Source organism: Lissotriton vulgaris, chromosome 1_1 (assembly GCF_964263255.1).
Source record: "Lissotriton vulgaris chromosome 1_1, aLisVul1.2, whole genome shotgun sequence".
Classification (NCBI taxonomy): domain Eukaryota; kingdom Metazoa; phylum Chordata; class Amphibia; order Caudata; family Salamandridae; genus Lissotriton; species Lissotriton vulgaris.
The window spans coordinates 312,336,459-312,358,766 of record NC_141685.1 but is presented as its reverse complement, the minus strand read 5'-3'; the positions used below and the strand labels follow the sequence as shown (position 1 = coordinate 312,358,766).

At 44.8% G+C, this 22,308-nt stretch overlaps 1 protein-coding gene across 2 annotated transcripts in view; it reads right to left on the bottom strand.

Moving 5' to 3' along the window:
- Positions 1 to 22,308, bottom strand: part of LOC147747103 (vitamin D3 hydroxylase-associated protein-like) — a 349,697-nt gene that overhangs the window by 162,185 nt on the left and 165,204 nt on the right. For both annotated transcript variants that reach the window (XM_086952354.1, XM_086952353.1), the window contains exon 8: positions 3,169 to 3,294. In XM_086952354.1, the coding sequence (XP_086808480.1) occupies positions 3,169 to 3,294 (126 nt within the window). The remainder of the gene's footprint in view (positions 1 to 3,168; positions 3,295 to 22,308) is intronic.

Here is a 22,308-nt window from a genome sequence, read left to right as displayed (position 1 = left end):
CATAAATGAGGCCCTGAGTTTTAAAGCGCAAAGAGATATTTCAATAATTGTCCTATTATTCAAACTAAACATACTGTTTGGCTTTGTCATACTCAATGGGCACTGCTCTACATGCAAACTTCAACAGCATATTACATGAAGGCCATTACAGAGGCCACTAACAGTGAAGGATTCCAGGTGTCACAATTTTGAGTACAGTCACTCTAATTACAATAGGACACTTTGATTCTGATGCATGTGTAGTCTTCTAAACATGTCTTTGTGAGTGCTGGAAAATTTTCTATAAATTAATCACTACTAAGGATAATCTGTATTGGGCTTCAATCATGAAAAATGCATTTTTAAACATGACAAGCAGACATTTGGTACTAAAAACACGAGGCTTTAATTTTTAGTCAATAGGCTTTAACTAGATGTGTTTTCCTTTTAATAAATAATGTTCTTTTAAAGACACAGAAACATAAAAAAATATATTTTGTAGTCTGACTTTAATGTCACTGGCTTAGATGTTGTCTTAACTATAGAATGTGCTTTTATTAAACTCGCAATAATTAAACGTGTGCAGAATTAGCGTGTAGTTTGTATTAAATTAGAAATACATTTAATAGCGCATAGCACAGTGAAAGCTTACTAAAAATAATGGTTTGAAGAAGTGCAGCTTGCTCGCCTTCATGATAAAGAGGGAAAAAGGATGTTGCGTTTGTTTGCTGACACACAGCAACATTTATTAATAGTCCTAAAAACGCTTCATTTTTTTGCTGAAGGATAGCAGAAAGCACAGGTATTCTTTTAACAATTTCATGTTATGATCTAATGAATTGCCTGCTAATCATTTTTTTCTTGCAGCTGTGGAAATGTTCTGCACAAGATTATTTGTTCAGTTAAAATACAATTTGCTTGAATAGATGGAAGAGAAATCATTTTGAAAAAAAGAGGAGCTAAGTAAAGTGTGGTGGAGATGTATTGTTGCTACATAGAAGATAGCCAGCTCGGATGATGGATGACGTGTGGGAACTGAAAAGTAGTGTGCCTTTTGGAGAATGCTACATTTTCAATGGATAGAGATGAGAACAGACCATATGTTTTTCAACATGATTTACTGTCTTATAAAAGCATATTCCTAGTTTAGGATTTCACCTCGGATGGTTTTAGAGTAGCGAACGAGATCAGATGAGGACAGATTCAGATGAGATGAGTTAACAGAGCAGAGGACGTACGAAGCAACAGCGTAGAGCAAAGAGAACACGCTGAGCCGCGTTTTCATTAACCAAGCTTTATAATTACCTAATTTGCTTTTGCCAATGCTTAGTTGCCCCATGCTGTTTTAAGATTCTACTCAATCTTTTGAACCTCTCATTATTGGAAAGTTCTAAAATTATTAATCTCACTCTTACCTTTACTTTGAACTCTTCATAGATTCTGACTAGCACTATGTTCACCCCCTTCTTAGAATAGAGAATTCTGGGGCATATTACCAACAACTAGCAATAATTATCGCTATGTTGACTTAGCGGGAATATTCCTATCGCCGCCCTTCACCTGTTTTTATCGCTGAGATACCTTGCTATTATCAAGGTTTATCTCAGAAGCGATAATAAACGGTCGAAAATGCGTGAATATCGCTGTCAATACAGCGATATTCAGGCATTACCGTGAAAATGCTCTTAGCCATGTTATCCACCTCTCATTGGATAACATGGCTAAGAACTGGTCAGGGCAGGCGTTAGCTTTTGGAGATATTCGCGCTTAGCCGAATATTTCTAAAACTACGCCTGTGTTGATCATAGGCGATAGCGATTGCAGCGACTGTTTTCAGTCGCTGACATTTTGGCACGCCCACTTTGCATGTCATTAGCGATAATTATCGCTGACATGCAAAACAGGCCCCAAAATTCCCGCTATCGCCTACAAGCTGTCGCTAACTGGTGTTAGCGACAGCTTGGTAATAGGGCGATAAAATTATCGCCGCTTTAGCGGGAAAAAGTCCAGCTAAAGCGGCGATAATGGCCCTTGGTAATATGCCCCTCTTTCCGTTATGGATCACACTGATGCTTTATTTTAATATGATCTGTTTGAACCACATTTTTTATAATCAGTTCTATAACCTGATTGATATTTGACTAATGTATTAAAAATCAGAATTTACTAAACCTTTAATTAGAAAATAAAACACCTTCAAACTTCTCCCAACTCACATTAGTGACTACATTTAAGAATTGTTTATAATGATGGAATAACTCTTTTGATCAAAACACAGTGGCAAAAACCTATCACCTAAGAGTGGAAAATGGTGTGGTAAAGGGTCGTGATCCTTTGAGTGATGATATTTGAAAGGGTGCACCGTATTCATTTAAATTTGAGCCACCATTTCAGCGCTATCATCTTCATTTTGTCTCAACGTTCTACACTTTATTGCCCTCTTGAACATCCAGCATAAAGCCTGTACTTTATGTCTCAGATATTGCATGAATTTTCATACAGCTTGAAGCAAGGACAATGAAGAAAATCAGCAAAACATTGACAAAAGTATTGACCTGGTATGCTTCTTAAGAGTTTTCTTAAAAGGGAGGCTTGTAAGGAATGGTTTTGTTGTGACTCCGTCCTGTCCTTAGTTTTCTAATCTTGTTTAATTTTGGCACCTGGGAGCTCTCTGAAGGTAAATTTTAAATTGAACACATCCCAAAAGAACTCATTAGCTTTCAAAAAGGTATACTTAATTAGATAGTTTTTACATTATTGGTAAACTAAAATGTACTACACTTATCAATAACCATCCACCACATAAAAACAGAAAGACCTCTGTAGTAGTGTGTTCACATTCATACATTCACATTCTCTTTCCCCTATTATGAGTCTCTCTATGTCAAGCTTATTATTACCTTTTCTGATGCAATGTTCTGTATTTCTTTGAATGTTCTGTATACCTTTGAATATTGCTATGTTCTGCTTCCAGAGAGCGTTTACCCTGAGAGATCAGTTTACTCTGATCTTTCAGACTTCATAGACACCTCCTGGGCGTTGGCTTCTGTATGAAATAAATACTTTGTCTTTAACCTATAATGTTTGAAGCTTCCTACTTTCAACAAACTCATCCTGTCTGTCATGCAAAAAGAGAATTTTGAATTAACATAATGTGATACAATATGTGTTAGTATGTGGTCAATTTACCTCATGACCTGCCTGCTGCAGGAGCTTTTTGGTCTCTAGAACAGCTCGTCTCATGCATGGAACTGGCATTGTATAGCCATCTGTGTCGTAGTATCCAACTCGAAGGGGTGTGGAATTAGAGTACAACTGTGTGAAAGAGAAAAGAGTCAAACATTATATCTAAAGTGTAATGCAAGTATAAGGCACATAAAAATAATATTTTCTACCTAATTGAATTAATCCCATTTATCTAAAGTTTCATCAAGAGTACATCCGCATTGCAAATTAACCCCTTAAGTGCTGCTGACGGCCAATGGTCGTCAGCAGCGCTACCTCCCCAGTGCTGCGCACGACCATTGAACGTCCATTCAGCACTAGTTCTAATGGACAGCGCAGCACTGGGGAGGAATGTGTAATAGCAGCTATGAGGCTAAAGAGAACTGTATGGCTAATGCTAGTGGCCATCTGCAGAGAAAATCTCATGAATGGACATTCAAAACTCAATCATACATCTTTAACTTCCATGGTGGACTGCTAACTCCTCCCCACTATTCATACCTAGTGGGGCCTTGGTTTGTAAATCAGTTATATATCTTGATTCTAGTCTGCAAAGTCTCAAAATTGTGTAGGATGCACACTTGATGAAACTTTAGATGAATGGGATTAATTCAATTAGGTAGGCCCACGAAATTATAGGATTTCCTACTTCAGGGGATACACAGCTTAATTTTGCCAATACACTGCATGATTGAGACATAATTCCACAAATATATGTTGGTTAAATATGAATGAAATACTTTAAATGTCTACGACATGTGATAGAATGAATTCACGAATCTAACACGCTAATATGGCATCTATGAATAATATAAGCAGTATGCAGCACTTTCAATGATATCTTGAATATAATGTTGATATATTGTTGTATGTCATTGGTATCTTTTTTAAGGGTGGGCGTAAGTATCTCTGTCTTTAAATGCTAAAATGCATAGAGTCATTTCACAAAAGTGATACTGATAATTTAGCAAGCAGGGAGAGAGGTGATGATTTTGGGATCCTTCCTAACCTAAGGAGAGAACCGAGCAGATGCCTTGAAACAAAGAGCACATCTTTCTGAACGATTCAGTGATGGTCCCATCCTCTTAGGATCACCCGAAGCACAGTTATTATGGGCAAAAATACAATTCCACCCAAAGGCCCTGCAAAGCATTATGGACAAGATTAGCAGTGGGCAGTGAATATTATAGTATCCAATATCAAAATAATTCTACAAAGTGCTGCAGATCAACTTGGTGTCCCTCAGGAGTCAAATACAAAAGCAATGAATCAAGCTGCAGTTCCACTAGTCGTTACTAGACGTAACTCACAAGTCAAATGCAAAAGCATTGAAACCCTGAGCTGAGAGCTAATACTATAAATTCTACAAAGAGCTGAACTGCAGCTTCATGAAAGGGTTTCAATGCTTTTGTATTTGACTCGTGAGGGTCATCTAGTAACGACTAGTGGAACTGCAGCTTGATTCAATGCTTTTGCATTTGATTTGTGAGGGACACCTAGTAACGACGAGTCAGAGAGCCCTGAATGGCCTATGGCTTGGCTCATGCCACTAACAGCTGTCAGTGGCCTCTGTTGGTTGCTATCCCTGTGGGAAAAGTTTTTCTTGGGTTGGGGACAAAAGTTAGACCCAAGGGGTGGAATTGGCCACACCACTTTGTTGGCCTTGGTGGAACTGTCTACCTACTGGGATGCATCTGTGACCAAATTAAAGTTAGGTGTGGCACAGATGGGGTTCACAGATGAGAAGCTTTCCCCATGGGTCAATTCAGTGGCCCGAAACAGTATTGACAGAGGGATCCAACTGGGTTCAGAGAGGTGTAGAACTGGCAGGTGCCCCTGTAGTAGTGGGCCATTGTCCAGGTTCTATCGCCCTGAGCAGGGAAGTCCATCAATGAATTGATTAGTAACCCTGGGCGAAGGACTTCGCTACGCCCACGGAGTGGGCATAGTGTTGCCTACTTCGCCCTTTGCAAAGTAGGCGTAGCAGGCAACACTACCCCCACTCCGTGTTGCCCGCCTCCCTCCTGCCCTCCCCTACATACCTAATTTTTGTAAATTCAGAAATAAAAGTAAATAAAAGGCACTTACCTTGTCCGCTGCGTCCCGGGGCTCCCTCTGCTTGTTAGCGCCGCCGTCGCCGCCATCTTGGATACCAATGCGCATGCGTGGCCGCCCGCACATGTGCATGTGGCCGCGCATGCCTCTTGGCATCCAAGAATGCGGTGACGGCGGCGCGAACGAGCAGAGGGAGCCCCGGGACGCAGCAGACAGGGTAAGTGCCTTTTATTTACTTTTATTTCTGAATTTACAAAAATTAGGTATGTAGGGGAGGGGGGCAGGTGGTGCGTAGAGGGGCTACGCAAAGTGCGTAGGTGGGCGTAGATTCTCACCCATTTTGCGTAGCTTCGCGTAGCCCCACTACGCATACTACGCCCAGGGTTATTGATTAGTCTACCCTGGATTTAGGCAGGAGGGGGTAGTGTTAGAAATGGCCCTATTTGCAGGTTACTCAAACTTTTCCCTTTTTGCCTCCTCTTTATCTGACCTTGGTGTGTTGACTTTAGGACTGTGAGCATTTTACCACTGCTAACAAGTGCTAAAAAGCATGTGCAATCTTTTCTAAATGTGCGTGTTGGTGTTCACCTGGTGGCCTATTTAATTTAGTCCCTTGTAAGGCGGTTTACTATATACATAGGGCCTGTAAGTTTAATGCTACTAGTAGGCTGCAGCATTGATTGTGCCACCCACATTAGTAGCTTTTCAAACAAGTCTCAGGACTGCCACTGCAGGACATGTGTGTGAAGTTTACTGACACTTTAACTTTGCATTTAAAACATATTTGCCAAGGGTTAGACCTTGCACCATTGGCGTGGGTCTCCCTTCCATTTTTTGCTGTTGCCTCCGATGTTTTTCCTGGTTTTAGATGCTTTTGTGCACAGTGCCACGGCTGTTCAGTGCCACAGTGCAAGTGCTCCCTATGGTAAATTGATGTATGGATTAGTGACTCCATGATTGGCTTGTTTGGTTTACTTGTCAAACCCTAGTACAATGCACTGCGTGTGCCCAGGGCTTGTAAAACAAGTGCTGCTGGTGGGCTTGCAGCACTGTTTGTGCCACCCACCGGAGTAGCTTGTAAACTGTGTCTCAGGTCTGCCATTGCAGTGTCTGTGTGCAGTCTGGTGCTGCCATGCTGACTGGGCAAGTGCACCCACTTGCCAGTTCCTAAACCTTCCCTTTTATACATATTAGTCACCCCTTAGGAAGGCCCATGGGCAGGGTGCATTGTAGATAAAAGGTATGTCCTGATGTGTGGGGCATGTCCTAATAGTGAATTACAGCCATTTTCGTTTTTCACTATCACAGGGCTACCTGTTCCCCATAGGCCAGAATGGGCAGTTTGATTATTTCATCCTATAATCCTAACTGACTCTGGGAACTAGGTAGACATTTGAGTTTAGTATGCCTGAACTCAGATTGATAAAATACATCTTTTAGTGAAGTTGGTTTTAACATTCTGTGTTAGAAAATGCCACTTTTAGAAAGTAGGTATTTTCTTTTCTAACTATCCAAGCCTGCCTCTGCTAGGTTGTGTATTCCTTGTCTGGAGTTTGAGTGACAGGGGCTGGGGATTCCAGGAGACAGGGTGAGTCAGTACAGGGCTGAATAGAGAGACCTGCATTTAAATGGGAGGGAGGAGTTGCACCTGGGACCTGAATAGGGCTGTGTCTTCTCTCCACAATGCTGGCTCCACCTCCTGTGGTGCGTCTAATGTCCCCGGCCTACACTGTGAAAGGAAAGAAGCAGTCTTGTCAACAAAGTGCTCCAAGACTGACCAGAACTGGTTTGGACTAGGCAAAGGCCTCTCTGCCTTCAGAGAACAATGGGAAAATGAGTATAAATATTGGGACCCAGATCCAAGAACTTTAGATCACTTCTGGGAATCAAGTCGAACCTTTTCTGAGGAGAACAATCAGGAAGCTGAAGGAGGAGACTACTCCTCTGCAGTGTGCTTGGGGGTTGGCCTGCAGTGCAGGCTTTATTGCCAAAGAAAGGGAAAAAAGACTGAGTGTGCTTTCTATCAACTTGAAGAAGAATCTCCAAGGGCTTGAACTAGAGCTTGCCTCCTGCCTGAAGTCTCAGGGATACAAGACGTCATCAACCAGCTTCCCCCTGAATTTCCTTGCTGGGAATTGAAGTGCCTGCTGTTGTGCTGGGCCTTCTGAGAGACTGCGTGTTGCTGGGAGCACGATGCAACGCCGAGAAGTGTGTCGGCTCCGCAGCAGCTGTCGTCGCATCGCCGAAGATGCAAGCCACCGCTGCCGCTGTCCTCATCACATTGCCGAAGCGCGGCGCATCACTGGAGAAGCGGGACGCCATCACAAAGGTCGCCGTTGCATCACCGAAGAAGCACGTCTCAGGGCCTGACGCGGTTTCAAAGATCATCGAGTCACCACACAGCTCTTGGGAGTGCACGCTTTGCATAAATGTTGTAGCATTGTAACCAAGAAGCCATTTTGTCGTATCGCACCTGAGAAGAGTATCGCATCAAGGTGCCATCTTGTCGCATCGTACCGGAGAGCAGTAAGAAACCGATGCATCACCTCCCCACACAGTAAGGAAGCGACCATCAACTCCCCTGCACAGCAGTAAGGAACCAACGCATCCACTCCCCTGTGTTTAAGGAACCAACGCATAACCTTCCCTGCGACCCTTTTGTTTTATTTGCGTTACGCATTCAAGGTACATTGAGAGTAAAGTGTTGAATTTAAAACTTGAGAGAACTGAGCTATTTCATTAAATTTTAAAGACTATTTTTGAGTACAGTATTGTGGATTTTTGTCATTTGGTCTTGAGTTAAGTCTATATAACAATACGTATTTTTTTAATACAACCTGTGTGGTGTCTATCTGTTGTGTTGTCACTGTGTTACTGTATGTGTTCACAAATTCTTTACACACTCCCTCTGAGATAAGCCTGCCTGCTCGTGCCAAGCTAACATATTCATCACAATTTATCAAAAAAGACATAATTAATTCATTAATATACAGAATAAAAAGGGGAACATTTCATACAAGTCCTGACACAAGATGCACATTATTAGCAGCACTTCCTTTCTGCGTAATACTGACAGCAGCGTTTAAAAAACTAGCTATATTATATTTTCATGTATTATTTAACATTTGTAAATAAATGAAAGGCGGTCTTGCATGAGTAAAACCTTTGCCTTTTAAAATCTGTATTATAAAACGATTACGGATGTGCAAAAATGATTCACAAAATGCAGAGAATCCTGAGTAGAGAAATTATCACAGGTACATACATCTAAGTCCTCCAGCTTTTTCCATCCATTCGGCTCGGCAAAAAGCAAATGTAGTTGGTTTAACCTAAATCGAACCAATAGGAAGCGATGGTGCTAGTTAGACACAATGGTTAAGTATGGCTCAATCGTTAATGATTTACATATCAGCTGATGAGCCCGAACAGATGGTTTGCTTAACTCATTCTGCTCTCTATCACTTTGAGATACCTAAACATACATATTTTTAACCCACAATTTGTCGGTTTTTTAACAATTTCTCCGGGGACCCAAAGAGCTCAAGTCTGCCTAAACAAGCTGCAGTCCTTTTGACATAATTTAGCCATGGGATGCTACTCGCCAAGTCAAGAGTTAAACAATCACAAATGATAACTCGGTTCATCTCCAGCTCCGGATTTGTCCAAATACTTATCCGTTTGAGCAGAGGAGCCATTCCAATGGTGTCTGTTATATAACCTGTGCCCATTTCTTGATGAATAATATGGGTGGAGGGGTACGGCTAGCAAATTTCTTAGAAATTTATTTTCTACTATTTGCACTTTCCCGGCGTTTCTGTAGCCCCAAAGTTCTGAACCATAGCTCGCAATGGCCAGACATTTAGCCCTGTACATATTTAACATAGCGTGTATTGGTTTAGAGCCCAATCTGCGAGCAAAATCTAAAACAGCAACAGTTGCTCTTGCCATTAGATTTCTTTCGGCTTGCATTTGTGGGATCCAGGAACCCCTTTCGTCAAATAACACTCCCAAATATGAGAATGACGTTACCCATGTGAGATTATTTCCCTTACATTAGGGACTTTTACATTTCTTTGGTTTGGCCCCCATGATCATAATTTGAGACTTGAGAAATTTACATCCAAGTCGAAGGTCTTCATGAATGAAGCAAAAGTGGTTAAAAGCTGCTGTAGGCTGTTCGCCATTCTAGCTAGTGGAGCAGTGTCATCCGCATATAACAGGGCCGGAATTAATCTCTCTCCTATAAGCAGGATATCAATACAAGCACCCGGTAGAACAATTTCAAGATTGTTAATATATAAAGTGAATAACAGAGGGGCCAAAATACAGCCCTGTCTCACTCCTTTAGTTATACGGATGCTACGTGATAGGTTCTCTCTTTGATCGAATCATACTGTGGCGCCCAGATCTTGATGCAGATCTGCCAGAAAATGTACGATATTTTCAACTAATCCTAATTTCAAGAGCAGATGCCAAAACTTGGACCTGTTTTCTCGGTCAAAAGCCCAAGAAAGATCCATAAATGCTAAGGGTGCCCTTCTTCGCAATGACTGACTAGACGAAAGGGTCCCTAGTTGTCAAAGGTACCTACCTCTGCGAACTAGAGACCCCCAAATCTAACACCAAGACCTAAACTTCCCTATTATTATCCCCTCAGGTAGGCTTAAGATATCCCTAAGGGCAAGGTTCTATGTAAGTAAAAGGTAGGACATGTACTTTAATGTTTTGCATGTCCTGGTAATGATAAGCTACATTTGTTTTTCACTACTGTGACGCCTACTCCTCTCATAGATTAGCATTGGGAAGCAAATTCCTTTATTCCCTTTTAAGTGGTAATTCCTGATCAGAGAAGAGTAGCGTATTCAAGTTTCATATGTTTGGAATGGTGATAATACATCCTCCTGACTGGAGACGTTAGAATTGACATTACTGTTTTTGAAATGTCACCTTTAGAAAGTGGTCATTTCTCTGTGCTTGCAATCAATCAAGTGTCTTGTAAAACGTGACTACTCACCCGTAAGGGTCTCAAAGCGGGTGAACGGGGACTGCTGGTCTGTGTCAAAAGGCGATGTGTTTCAGTCAAGAGCCGGGTTTTGAGGTCCTTCCTGAATTGAGGCAGTGATGGTTTGCCTGCGGTGGAGAGGCAGTGTGTACCAGGTCTTTGCTGCAAGGTGGGAGAAGGATCTTCCTCTGGCCATGGTCTTGCAGATCCCTTGCCAGGGCCCGTTGGACGTTACAAAAGTCTCTGGTGGGTGCCTGGAATCCGAGGCGGTGGTTAAGGTACGCAGCCCACGTGTCAAGTAGGGCTTTGTAGGCTTGTGTGAGGTGCTTGAAGGTGATTCCTTTGTTGACTAGGAGCCAGTGAAGGTCCCTCAGGTGGCCGGTGATGGGGCTGTGGCAGAAGATGTTGAGGCTGAGTCTGCCAGGGGTATTCTGAATGTTTTGCAGTTTCATGAGGAGTTTCTGAGTGATGCCAGAGTACAGTGCCTTGCCGTAATCTATTCTGCTGCTGATGAGTGTGTGGGTGACCGTCTTTCTGGAATGGGTGGGGATCCACTTGAAGATCTTTTGGAGCAGGCATAGCATGTGGAAGCAGGTTGATGAGTCGGCGTTGATCTGGCAGTTCATGGTGAGTGAGGAGTCCAGGATGATGCTGAGGTGTCATGCGCAGTCTATGGGAGATGGGCAGTTCCAAGATCTGCGGGCCACCGTGAGCCGTCCCTGACGGAGGGGGTGAAGTCAAGGATGAGGACTTCAGCCTTCTCTGAGTTGAGCTAGAGGCAGCTGTTCTTCATTCAGGTGATGACAGCCTTCGTCCCATCATGGAAGTTGTTCTTTTTTTGTTTTTTTGTTTTGTTTTGTTTTTTGTCCTCATACATGCCACCAGATGATGAATGCTCTAGATGGGAACTACGTGTGCCTTTCACACTGTCAATCTTGGTTACCGCCCTGGACTCAGTGTGCAACACATAGGAATCTCCCAGAGGTAGGATGTTTCCTTGTCCAACTCCCATTCCCTCTGATGGAATGCCTTGGAAACCTGGGAGGACAGGACCAACACACCTCTGGCATAATCATTGGACCGCCTTTAGCTCTTCGACCAGGCCACCAGTGCCGACCACACCCTATCTGCGCTCTCTGCTTGACAAGCCATATCTAGTTTACTGACTGACAAAATGTTTTTTAAACAGTCAGCAAACCTTGGAGGGGCCTCCGACTTCCATTCCCTACAAATTTCTCTCCTTGCTATAACCATCACATAGAATATAAATTGTGAGGTAATACTATTAAGGCTATAACCACATGGCAAACCTAAGAGAACTAATCTAGGAGAGCATATACTAGGGACAGATAAGACCTTTTCCAAAAAGCCGATAACATTATTCCAATATTCAAAAATCTTTGGGCATTCTAAAAACATGTGTCGATCATCGGCTGCCGGGAGTTTACATCTAGGGCAATAGCAGTTTTCTGACGTAACCTTAAATAATTTAGCCGGGCTCCAATATACCCTATAAGCAGTGAACAAATGATTCCTTCTGAGATTAGCCGGTTTTATTAGGCTCTGGGACATGGAAAATGAGTCTGTCCAGATCTTTAAAGTTTCCTCCAGGTAATCTGATATAACATTACCCCAGAGGCTCGCCAACTCTAATTTTAACGTTCCTTTTACCCCTATTAGCAACCTGTATCAAAATGATACCTCTCGTTTCCATACTCCCTCCCTGCAGACAGAATCAAGAATCCCTGTTTCATCCTCAAACTCCAACTCCTGCCTTGACCACCACGCCGAAAGTTGGTAAAATTTAAATCTTGTTAATGACCCATTAGTTAGGGAAGATAAAGAATCCCAGTCTATAAGGCCTGAATTAACACAAAGATCCCCCCATCTGCTCAAACCTGCTGATTTTAATGGCTGAGACAATTGATCCTGGAGACATTCTGGAGTGCCCGGAGAATCCCAAATTGGGGCGTGAGAGTTATAATATGGGATCCCCAAGGATCTCCGGACAAATAACCAGTTCCTAAGTGCTGTCTGTAGGATCTTAAGTCGAACCTTTTTAAAATACTTCTGGTCGCCAAATTTAAGAAGGAAGAACTCCTGGCTCTGTGGTTGGTCTTGCAACAACGCTTGAAAGTGAAGAAGAGTCCAATTTATTGGCCAGTAACCTAAAATTTTTAAAGTGAAAGGCGTGACAATATAAAAATAGATCTGGTAAGGCCAGACCACCTATCTTCAACCCCCTCCTTAATTTCTTCCAGGCTATCCTAGGAGATTTTGAAGCCCATATAAAAGATCCGATCTTCCCTTGCAGGATCCTAATATCTTTCGGGGGAAAGGGTAATGGGATGGTATTAAAAAGGAAGGTTAATTTGGGAAGTAGGGTCATTTTAAAAAGATTAACTCGTCCATATAAATTCAGTGGCAGATTACCCCATCCTGTTAGCGTTTTAGTAATCTCTTTCACTACTATCTGCCAACTGATTTTAGGTATATCACTTAATTTTTGAGTCAGATGGATTCCCAAATACCTCATTTTGTGTTTGGCCCCCTGTATTAACGTACAATTATTCCATCCCATTATTTCTGTTTTCTCCTTGTTAATTTGATACCCAGAGAATCTTCCAAATTCCTCTGCAAGTTGAAATAGCCTAGGAATTGCCTCTACATGATTGGAGGTATATAAGAGAAGATCATCTGCATACAGAGCTGTTTTAAGCTCCAGGTCCGCTATTTTGAAGGGTCGAATTAACTGATCCGTTCTGATTGCGCAAACAAAAGTTTCATTATAAATGTTAAACAAAAGGGGGGACAGGGGGCAACCCTGCCTAGTACCACTGGATATTTCAAACCAATCAGACAGGCCTCCATTAACCAGGACTTTTGCTCGTGGACTCTGATAGAGTGATCTGATGCCCTCAATAAAAATGGAGGGAACCCAAAACTGACCATTGTGGCCCAAAGATATGGCCAGTTTACCTGGTCAAAAGCTTTGGCCGCATCTATAGCTATTAAGGCTAGTGGCAACCCCCTCTCTACCGCAACATCAATCGCTCCTATCGCCTGGAATGTTAACTCATTCAGCTACCTCCCTGGGATAAACCCTCTTTGATCAGGGTGAATTATTGATCTTCTTTTCAACGACGGCCCCTTCACTAGTCAGGAAGTAGAAAGGGCAATTGGGTGTATCGTTTCCAATAAGGCTCCAGGCCCTGATGGGATCCCGGGTGACTTGCTGAAGAACTACCCAGCATCGTGGAGCAGATTAATTGCTTCACTCTTAAACGAGGATTTGCTGGGAGGCTCTTTCCCTGACTCATGGAGGGGCGCTGAAGTCGTCCCTATTTTCAAGAAAGGCAGCAGGGACGACCCAGCCAACTATCGCCCTATCAGTTTGCTGGACTCAACCCAAAAGGTTGCAGGCAAAGTGGTACTGGGTAGGATTTTGCAGTGGGCAGACGAGGAAAAGATCCTGTCAGACTTTCAGGCAGGTTTTAGAACAGGGACAGGCACGATCGAGCAGACATTCCGCCTCCTAATGTTATATTGGAAAGTGGTGGTGCTGGGAGGGGGTAGTTTGTATTTAGTCTTTATAGACTTGCGAACAGCCTTCGACCTGGTCCCACGAGCTCTATTATGGAATGTCCTTGATGGATTAGGTCTACCCCCCTATTTGCTGTTCTTGCTTATAAAATTCCATGAAAACAATTTCGCCCAGATCAGATGGGGTGTCCAGGGGGAAAAAACATCTTGTATCCCTGTAGATAGGGGCGTCCGCCAGGGGTGTGTGCTTGCCCCCACTCTGTTTTCTCTTTATGTTAACGGAGTGGTGGAGCATCTCCTTCAACATCCTTCGGATGCACCTTCCCTGGCGGGAAGAAAAGTTCCGACGCTCCTATTTGCGGACGACACCCTTCTGATCTCGAAATCACCATCGGGCATCCAGAAATTGCTTTCGAGCTTTAAAACCTTTTGTGACACCAAGGGCCTGGCTATAAATATAGGCAAGACCAAATTCCTTGTCCTCAACCCCCCTAAGAAATCTGTTGCCCCTCCTGCCTTAGACTCTATCCCTCTTGAAAGAGTCAAAGAATTTGGCTATCTGGGAATACGTCTCTGCGACACAATGAGTTGGAAGGCACACCACCAAAAGGTGTTTCTGACTCATAAGAGGGTCGCAGGAGCCTTGCTCAAGGAACAACGTGCCTCAACCATAAAACCAATCGGGGCACTGTTAGACATCTATAGGGCAAGGGTTGTGAGCGCAGCATTGTATGGTGCAGAACTGTGGGGCACCCAGAGAGTTGACACCTTGGCCCACCTCGAAAACAGTTTTCATAAAGATCTTATGAGGCTACCCCACAGTACCCCTACAATCCCCCTCCTGTTAGATGCAGGCACCCGCCCAATATGTGAGCAAGCAAAACTGCGTCCCCTGTTATTATGGTCCCGGATATGGAATGTCCCTGAACTGTGTAGTTACGCCGACGCCCTAAATGAACTGTTGTCCCTTTCAGGTTGTTGTAAGGTATCCTGGCTCAGGGAGGTCAAACGACTTCTCTATGAGTTGGGTTTAGGAGACGCTTGGGTCAATAAATCAGCACCGCCTAAACAACTCCTAAAGAAGGCCTATTGGTCATGGGTAGACAATAAGAGAATGTGCAATCCAAACCATTGTAAATCTGTTGCCCAGTTTCTGCTAGTTAAGGAGCTCCCCTACAGGGAACCCTATCTGGACTTAATCCACAACTCGGGTGACAGATCATTGTACTTCAAATTCAGGGTGGGTGTACTCCCTCTCGGACTGTTAACTTCCACCTGGAAACCACCACTGCAAACTGTTCCGCATTGCCCTTTCTGTGTCTCAAGAGTCGAGTCTGTCGCCCACTTACTGTTCGAGTGCAATGCCTATGCAGCGCCTAGATCGAAATGGCTAAAGCCCCTAGGTAGGAGCCTGGGAACGAGATCACATTCAGAAGCCTTACGCATATTGCGCTCAGATGCCCGCCCCTTTTTTGCCTGCTGTACGGCAACATTTTTAGGCTGGGCATGGCGAATAAGATCTACTAAGAAGCTGTTGATCCAGTAATGTGCTCCCTGCTTGTACTGTATTTTATATATACTCATAAATGTTTTATCGTTTTTCTTATTGTGATCCCGTAGGGTATTTTATAATGTGTATTGTTGAACTGTTTTTATTGATGTTTTGTATTGCTTTCATGATATGTACCATATCGAAATAAAGCTCAAACTGAACTCAAAGCTCAAACTGATTTTATAATTTTAGCAAGTCGAGTAGCCAATATACCAGAATAGAGTTTCAGGTCAGAGTTCAAAAGAGAGATAGGTCTGTAAGATTCAATCTTTTTGGGGTCTTTGTTGGGCTTTGCTATAAGGGTTATCGTGGCTTCAGACCATGAAGGGGGGATATTATACCCCTGAATCAAAGGACTATTAAAGAGTGTTATAAGCACAGGAACCAATATCTCTAAATAGTCTTTATAAACCTCGATTGGCAGCCTGTCTGGGCCGGCGGATTTGCCACAACTCATTTTCTTAAGTTGATCTCCTACTTCCCCCTCCGTGATCTCACTCGCCAGATAGTCCCTATTTATTTCAGATATTTGAGGTAGATTTCTCTGGATTAGACAGGCCTGGGCCTCCTCTAACCCAAAACTCATTTCTTCATGATATAGGCCTTTCATAAAGCCCCTCGCTTCCTCCCTTAGCGCCACATCCTCCCTGATTGAAAGGCCTGACTCCCTGTAAATCAACTCTTTGATGTTATTCCTAGTTCTCTCTACTCTAGACTTCCAAGCCAGCAACGCCCCACATTTTTCTCCATACTCAAAGTTTCTCAGTTTGCTGACCTCCCACCTATCCTTAATGATCTTATCCTCAGCAACTTTGAGCGAAATTTGTAAATCTAACAGCTCCTCCTCCAGCTCTGGGATCTTTCCCCTATCTGAGACAGTAGCCAACTGTAACTCGGAATCCTTTTCTATTATAGCTTTCAAATCATCTGACTTTTTTTTTTAAATTGTTTTCCTCTTATGAGCCGCTAGTGAACTCAACAGTCCGCGTAGAAAGGCCTTAAAGGATTCCCATACTATCTGATCCGTAGAGGAACCTGTGTTAAAGATGAAAAATTCAGCGGCTTTTTCTTTCACCTCTGCCTTTACTCTATCATCTAGGAGCAAAATCCTATCAAGTGTCCACCTAATATCTGTGGGTCTAGAGCTCAATATAAGGACTAATTTGACTACAGAATGATCAGAAATCCCTACTGGAGTGTGGGAAACCGAAGTGATATCAGCAAACAAACATTGATCTGTTAAAAAGTAGTCAATTCTAGAGTACTGTTTATACTTTTTGCTGTAAATAAATGAATAACCTCTAGTAGTACCATATTTAGACCTCCAGACATCCAACAAATTAAAGTCTTTCATGGTGTTTCCCATAGCCGAAATAGATTCAGTGGGAGCCTGGTATTTTGCTTTAGAAGTCCGATCTAAGGTGTAATCAAAAACCAAATTAAAATCAACCCCAAGAAACACCGGGGCTGATGTCTCAAGTAACCCTGTCCTCAATTTAAAAAGGGGGCCAGGATTATCGTCATTAGGACCATAGTACACTGCATAGGTGTATTGAAGAGGGCCGCCACAAGCCACCTACCTGTCTGATCCGTATCCCATTTTAACAATCTTATCCCCCTGTTTGCCCTGATAATTATTGTGACCCCCCTGGTTGCCCCCTTCTGTCTGGAGCACACTATGTCTTGCACCCACCCCAATTTTCCGAAGACGATCTTACAATCATTTGACTCTAGGTGGGTTTCTTGTAATAAAATAATATGGGCATCTGAGTTTCCTAAAAATTCGCAGACCCTGGATTGTTTTCTCCCTTCTCCTATTCCGTTAATATTCCAGGAGAGGATTTTTATGTTTGTTGAGCTAGTCATGTTCCGGGACCTATTTCCCACGTATCTAGAGCTTTAGGTAGATAAGATATCTTCTTTGCGTATGAGGACATGTTTTCCCTTTTCCCCGCCACTAGATGAACCCTCCCAAACCGACCCCGAGGAACCCTCCCTTCATACATGACGATGTAACCGCCTTTAGAGCCTCAGGGGAACATCCAGTGGCTGAGCTATCTTAAACTACAGCTTCAGCGGCGTGATATCACAACTCCTAATATTTGAGGGGATGGTGCTAGAAATAAAACCATATGTTTTTTATAATTTATTTTCTCCAATTATTCTCCTTTAATTTTATTTTTCTTTCTTTCTTATTATTATTATTATATACATTTATCATTTTTTTATTTTTTACTCATTTATCATTATCACTTTATTATGACTCTCGCCCTTGTGCTGTCCCCTTGTGCTATCCCTAGTGTTTTGTTCATTCTTCATTCTTTATCTTTCCTCCCACTCTCTCCTCCCCCTTTCTGCTTTCTTGTTGTATTGTTATTTCTGCCTCATCAGGGAGAGGAGGTCATCTACATCCACAGGCTGACTACAGTTATACATTTTGTTTCACCACATGATCTTCAATAAGGCAGGAAATTTCATCTGGACTTGCGCTCCGAGTGATCTCAGTTCTGGCATCCTGGAACCCAGTTCCCACTGCCTCTGAGCTGTCCTCCCTCCAATATCTGATCTAATTAGATATGGGTTTGCTCGATGATTGAGGACAGACTTAGATAAGCATCTTCCTAGAATTAGCTCCTTAACACTATGTGACTGAAAGTTCACAAAAAAATTTCTGGGAGCTTTCTTGTCTGTTCGTGGCTTAAAGGGGTCCCTATGCACCCTTTGTATTTCTGCCTCCAAATCTATGTCAGGCCGATCTTTTAGGACACCTTCCCTTAAAAGCTTACAAACAAAACCCTTGATGTCCTCCTGTTCTTCCCCTTCAGGTATGTTCAGGATTCTGAGATTGTTCCGACGCGCTTGCATTTCTAGTCTCTCCAGATCTATCGCAAGGTTTCTGTTCTGCAATTTCAGGGTGTCGATGTCCTTGGAGTTCGTTTTGACAGATTCAGATAAGGCAGCAACTTTGACTTCCATATTTCCAGTCCGAGTAATTACATCATCTATTTTGGACTCCAATAAATCGAACCTGTCTTGGATAGCCTTTTGATTACTTTCTGAGATCTCAAATTTAGTCATTATATCTCCTCTTAAAGATTGAAAGAGAGAGCCCAGCCTGTCTCTATCTCCGTCTGAGCTTTCGGACTGCCTCCGATCTTCCTGAGCCTGAACCTGAACCAGATCTTTTAACTGAGTAACAGCCTGATTATGAGTGTTGCCCCCCTCTCCGGATAATTGTGGCGAAGGGACAGCTTCTGTCAGTGAGACCTGGGGATTCTGTTGGGCTTCCGAGACTCTTATACAGTGCGAGGGATGTAAGGAAGAAGGAATGGAGCTAACTGTACCTATGGCAGATTCCCTGACCTGGGGCTCAGTAGTTAGAACTTCAGCCGAAACCACTCCTCCAGTGTCCAACAGCCCCTCCAAAGGCGCAAAATGATTTTCCAAAGGGAGCCCCGGTCCCTTGAGCAGCCATGGCTGTGTCTAACTGTACTTCCGGACCCACAACTTGCTCCATTATTTTAAAATAGGTCTTAAGTGAAGGGGTATTTTTTGGGGGGAGTTGGACTATTTTTACCCCCTTGGCTTTTTTAATGCTCCCTATCTTTTTTTTCCCTTTGCCGGGGGTTAATGGCATAGGCCGCTCCCTTTCTATTGGATCCAACACTCCCTTCGATCTCAGCTCCTGCTGTGATCTGAGCTGATATCTGTTTCTGCGTCTCCTCGGCGGGGAAAGTGATACAGCCAGGAGCTCCCCCTGAGTTATTAATGGGAGCAGCACCCGAGGTGAAAATAGGGGCAGAACAACCACTGTGGTTCGTAACTGAAAATAAGGCTGATTCATCCACCAATTTCTGCCTATACACCCGCTTTCGGCACTGCTCTACCTCCCCCCTACTTGTGAGGTTAACCGGAACAACAGCAGTCAACTCCAGATCCATGCACTCGTGTTTCGCCACTGACCCCGCTTTAGGGCGTCTTACCGTTAATATCTGCATTATTGCACAGTAAGAATGAGGGGCGTAGCAAATATCTTTACAGACTGACCCCCGAAGCTGGAGTAACGCCATGACCGAGCAGGTCCGAGCCCACAAGCTCGCCCGGCGTCCTCCGAGTCGTCTTTCCTCAGTCTCCCCCCTAAGAGTCATGCACGCCTCTCTCGCCGGATCCCCAGGCCCTAGCGCCGCTGTTGCTGCCGCCACCTCCAAGGAAAGCAGGGAGCGTAATCGCAACCTTGAGAAAACAAAAAGGAGAAAAAACGGGCGAAATTAGGTTGACAATGTCTGCTCATTTTTCTGAAAGCAGCGCCATCTCCCTCTTTCCGCAACAATTTCCAAATCGAGCCACCTTATCCTCCACATTTCATCTCAGCTAAACGAGCAGTCCCCCGGAGCCTCTGCGACCGGCGTTCAGCCTGCCGCCATGTTCCTCCTAGCTCCGCCTTCTGGAAGTTGTTCTTGACAACTATTGAATCATTGGTGAGGGAGAGGATCAGCTAGGTGTCTTCAGAGTAGGAGACAATGTTGAGTCACTGGTTCCTATAAAATGGCTGTGAGCAGGGCTATGCAGATGATGAAGAGAGTGGGACTTAGGGAAGAGCCCTGAGGCACTCCACAGCCCATCTCTGTTGGTTCAGAGTGACCCAGTGGTAGTGTGACTCAGCCGGTGATAAATGAGCAGATCCATTCCAGGGCTTTGGCATGGATGCCGGCGTACCTGTGCATAGGAAGATGGCATCATAAAGGCCAAGAGGTCCAAGAGGTCCAGGAGGATGAGGGCTGCAGTTTTGCCTCAGTCAAGGAGTGTTCAGATGTCATCTGTGGAGGCGAGGGGGGCAGTCTTGTTGCTGTGGTTGCTTCGCCAGCCAGATAAGTAAAGGTCCAGGATGTGGTTCACTTCTGCAGAGGGTTTCTTCAGCAAGGGGTGGATCTCTGCATGTTTCCAGTCTTCCATGAAGGTGACAGAGTTGATGGAGCAGTTGATGGTGCAGGAGAGTTCAGGGGCGATGGAGGTACCGGCTCCGTTGAAGATGTGGTGCAGGCATGGGTCCGAGGGTGCTCCGGAGTGGATGTTCTTCACGATCTTGCGGGTGTCGGTGGTGTTGAGGGGAGTGCAGCTGAGTAGGGTCTGCTAGGGCCTGGTATTATTGGGTGCATTGGTTGCGGGTGGGGTGAGAGGGTCCAAGGCCCGCACTCTGTTCAGCAGCTCCGCTGTGCTCTGCTCCCCGCTGTGCATCAGAACCCCACTGTGTACGGTTCGAGACTGCTCTGTACCTTGCGCCCACCATTGTGCCCCTGGTAATTACGCCGCCCCCCTTGTGGTAATCTCCTAATCTGTAGCATTGATATACTCACTATCCACCCTGTTGGATTGCACTTCTTGTAGCACTACTGTACTCGTTGTCCCCCCGTTATAATTGCGCTTGTTTTCATTTTATTGCACTGTAAATCATTTTCGCACTGTTGTTGTTTTCCTTGTGTCTCCGTCTCCTTCGTGCCTTCCCACCCGTGAGTCCTCCCCCTGACTGCCCCGCTCCCACCTCCCAGCTACACGTGCATTCCCCCTCCCCTCCAAAATGGCGGCTGCTTCAAGGTCGTGCAGCGGACGCACGCAGTGGGCACGCCAGGGTGTGCCTAAGGCAAGCCCGTCTGCAGCCAACCGCTGCCAGCGCCAGGAATGCTGAATCTCTGGGACCCTGCCGATACGACTCCACCACCCTGCATGCACTTAACCCCGGAAGACACACCGACTGCAAAAGATGCACACCAAAGACCACCAATTGACAGTTCTTCTGCAGACACTGCCGACGTTCCTTCACCACCAACAGTGCCCCAACGACTGCCGAATGTTCACCAGACGCCAGCAACACCGAAACCCAGGCATGCCTCCTCCCCAACATATGCTCCCTACACAGAGACGCCGTAGAGATCTGGTACCTGATTGAAGCTCTCTCCCCGACTTTGCCTCCTTCGCGGAAACCTGGACCAACGCCACTGCCATCCCCGATGGATACAAGATCCAGAGAAAGGAACGACCCCACCTCCCAGGAGGAGGACTCGCCGTTGCACACAAGGCCTCCCTCCGACTCTCCACCTCCAGTACGAACACCCCCCACTGCAACACAAAACACCTCCATATCCAGCCCAGCCCCAGGACCTCTCTACACAGCACCCTTGACTACAGATCGCCTGGACCTCGCACCCAGTCCACAACCACAATTGCTGACCTCGTCGCACCCCATGCCATCCCCTCTATGGACTATGTCCTACTCGGAGACCTGAACTTCCACCTCGGCATCCGCAGAGACCCTGACTCCACCACCCTCCTTGACGACCTCTCCAACCTCGGACTGAAGCGGCTCATCACCACCCCACCCACAGAGCAGGACACACCCTCGACCCTATCTTCGCAGGAAGAACAAACATCCACTTCAGCTACACCACGCAGTCCCCCTGGACAGACCACCACTGCGTACTCTTCACCTCCACCACCACCAACTCACCCAGACCCGCCCACGCCTGCCACAAAGGAATTCGAGCAAGATCACAGAGGAACCCCTCAACACCACCCTCCTCCTAGACCCCCCCTGCGTCACGAACGACACCAACTCCGCAGCCAAATAACTTCACTGCTGGATCTCCAGCTGCGCCGACAAGCTCATCCCCCTACACCACCTCTCCAAACTACGCCCACCGAAGGCCACCAGGTTCACCATGAACTCCAAGTAGCCAGGCATTCCTGCAAATGCCTCGAGAAAAACTGGCGAAACCGGAAAACCACGGAAGAAATTAACAACCACAGAAACACCCTGAAGGAATACCACCAGCGCATAAGAGACATCCAAGCGGACCTTCATCAAGAACATAGATCCACACTAATGCAACCAACGCTAAAGAACTTTTCAACGTCATACATCAATTCACCAAACCCTCCATCAAGCCACGGGCGTCAC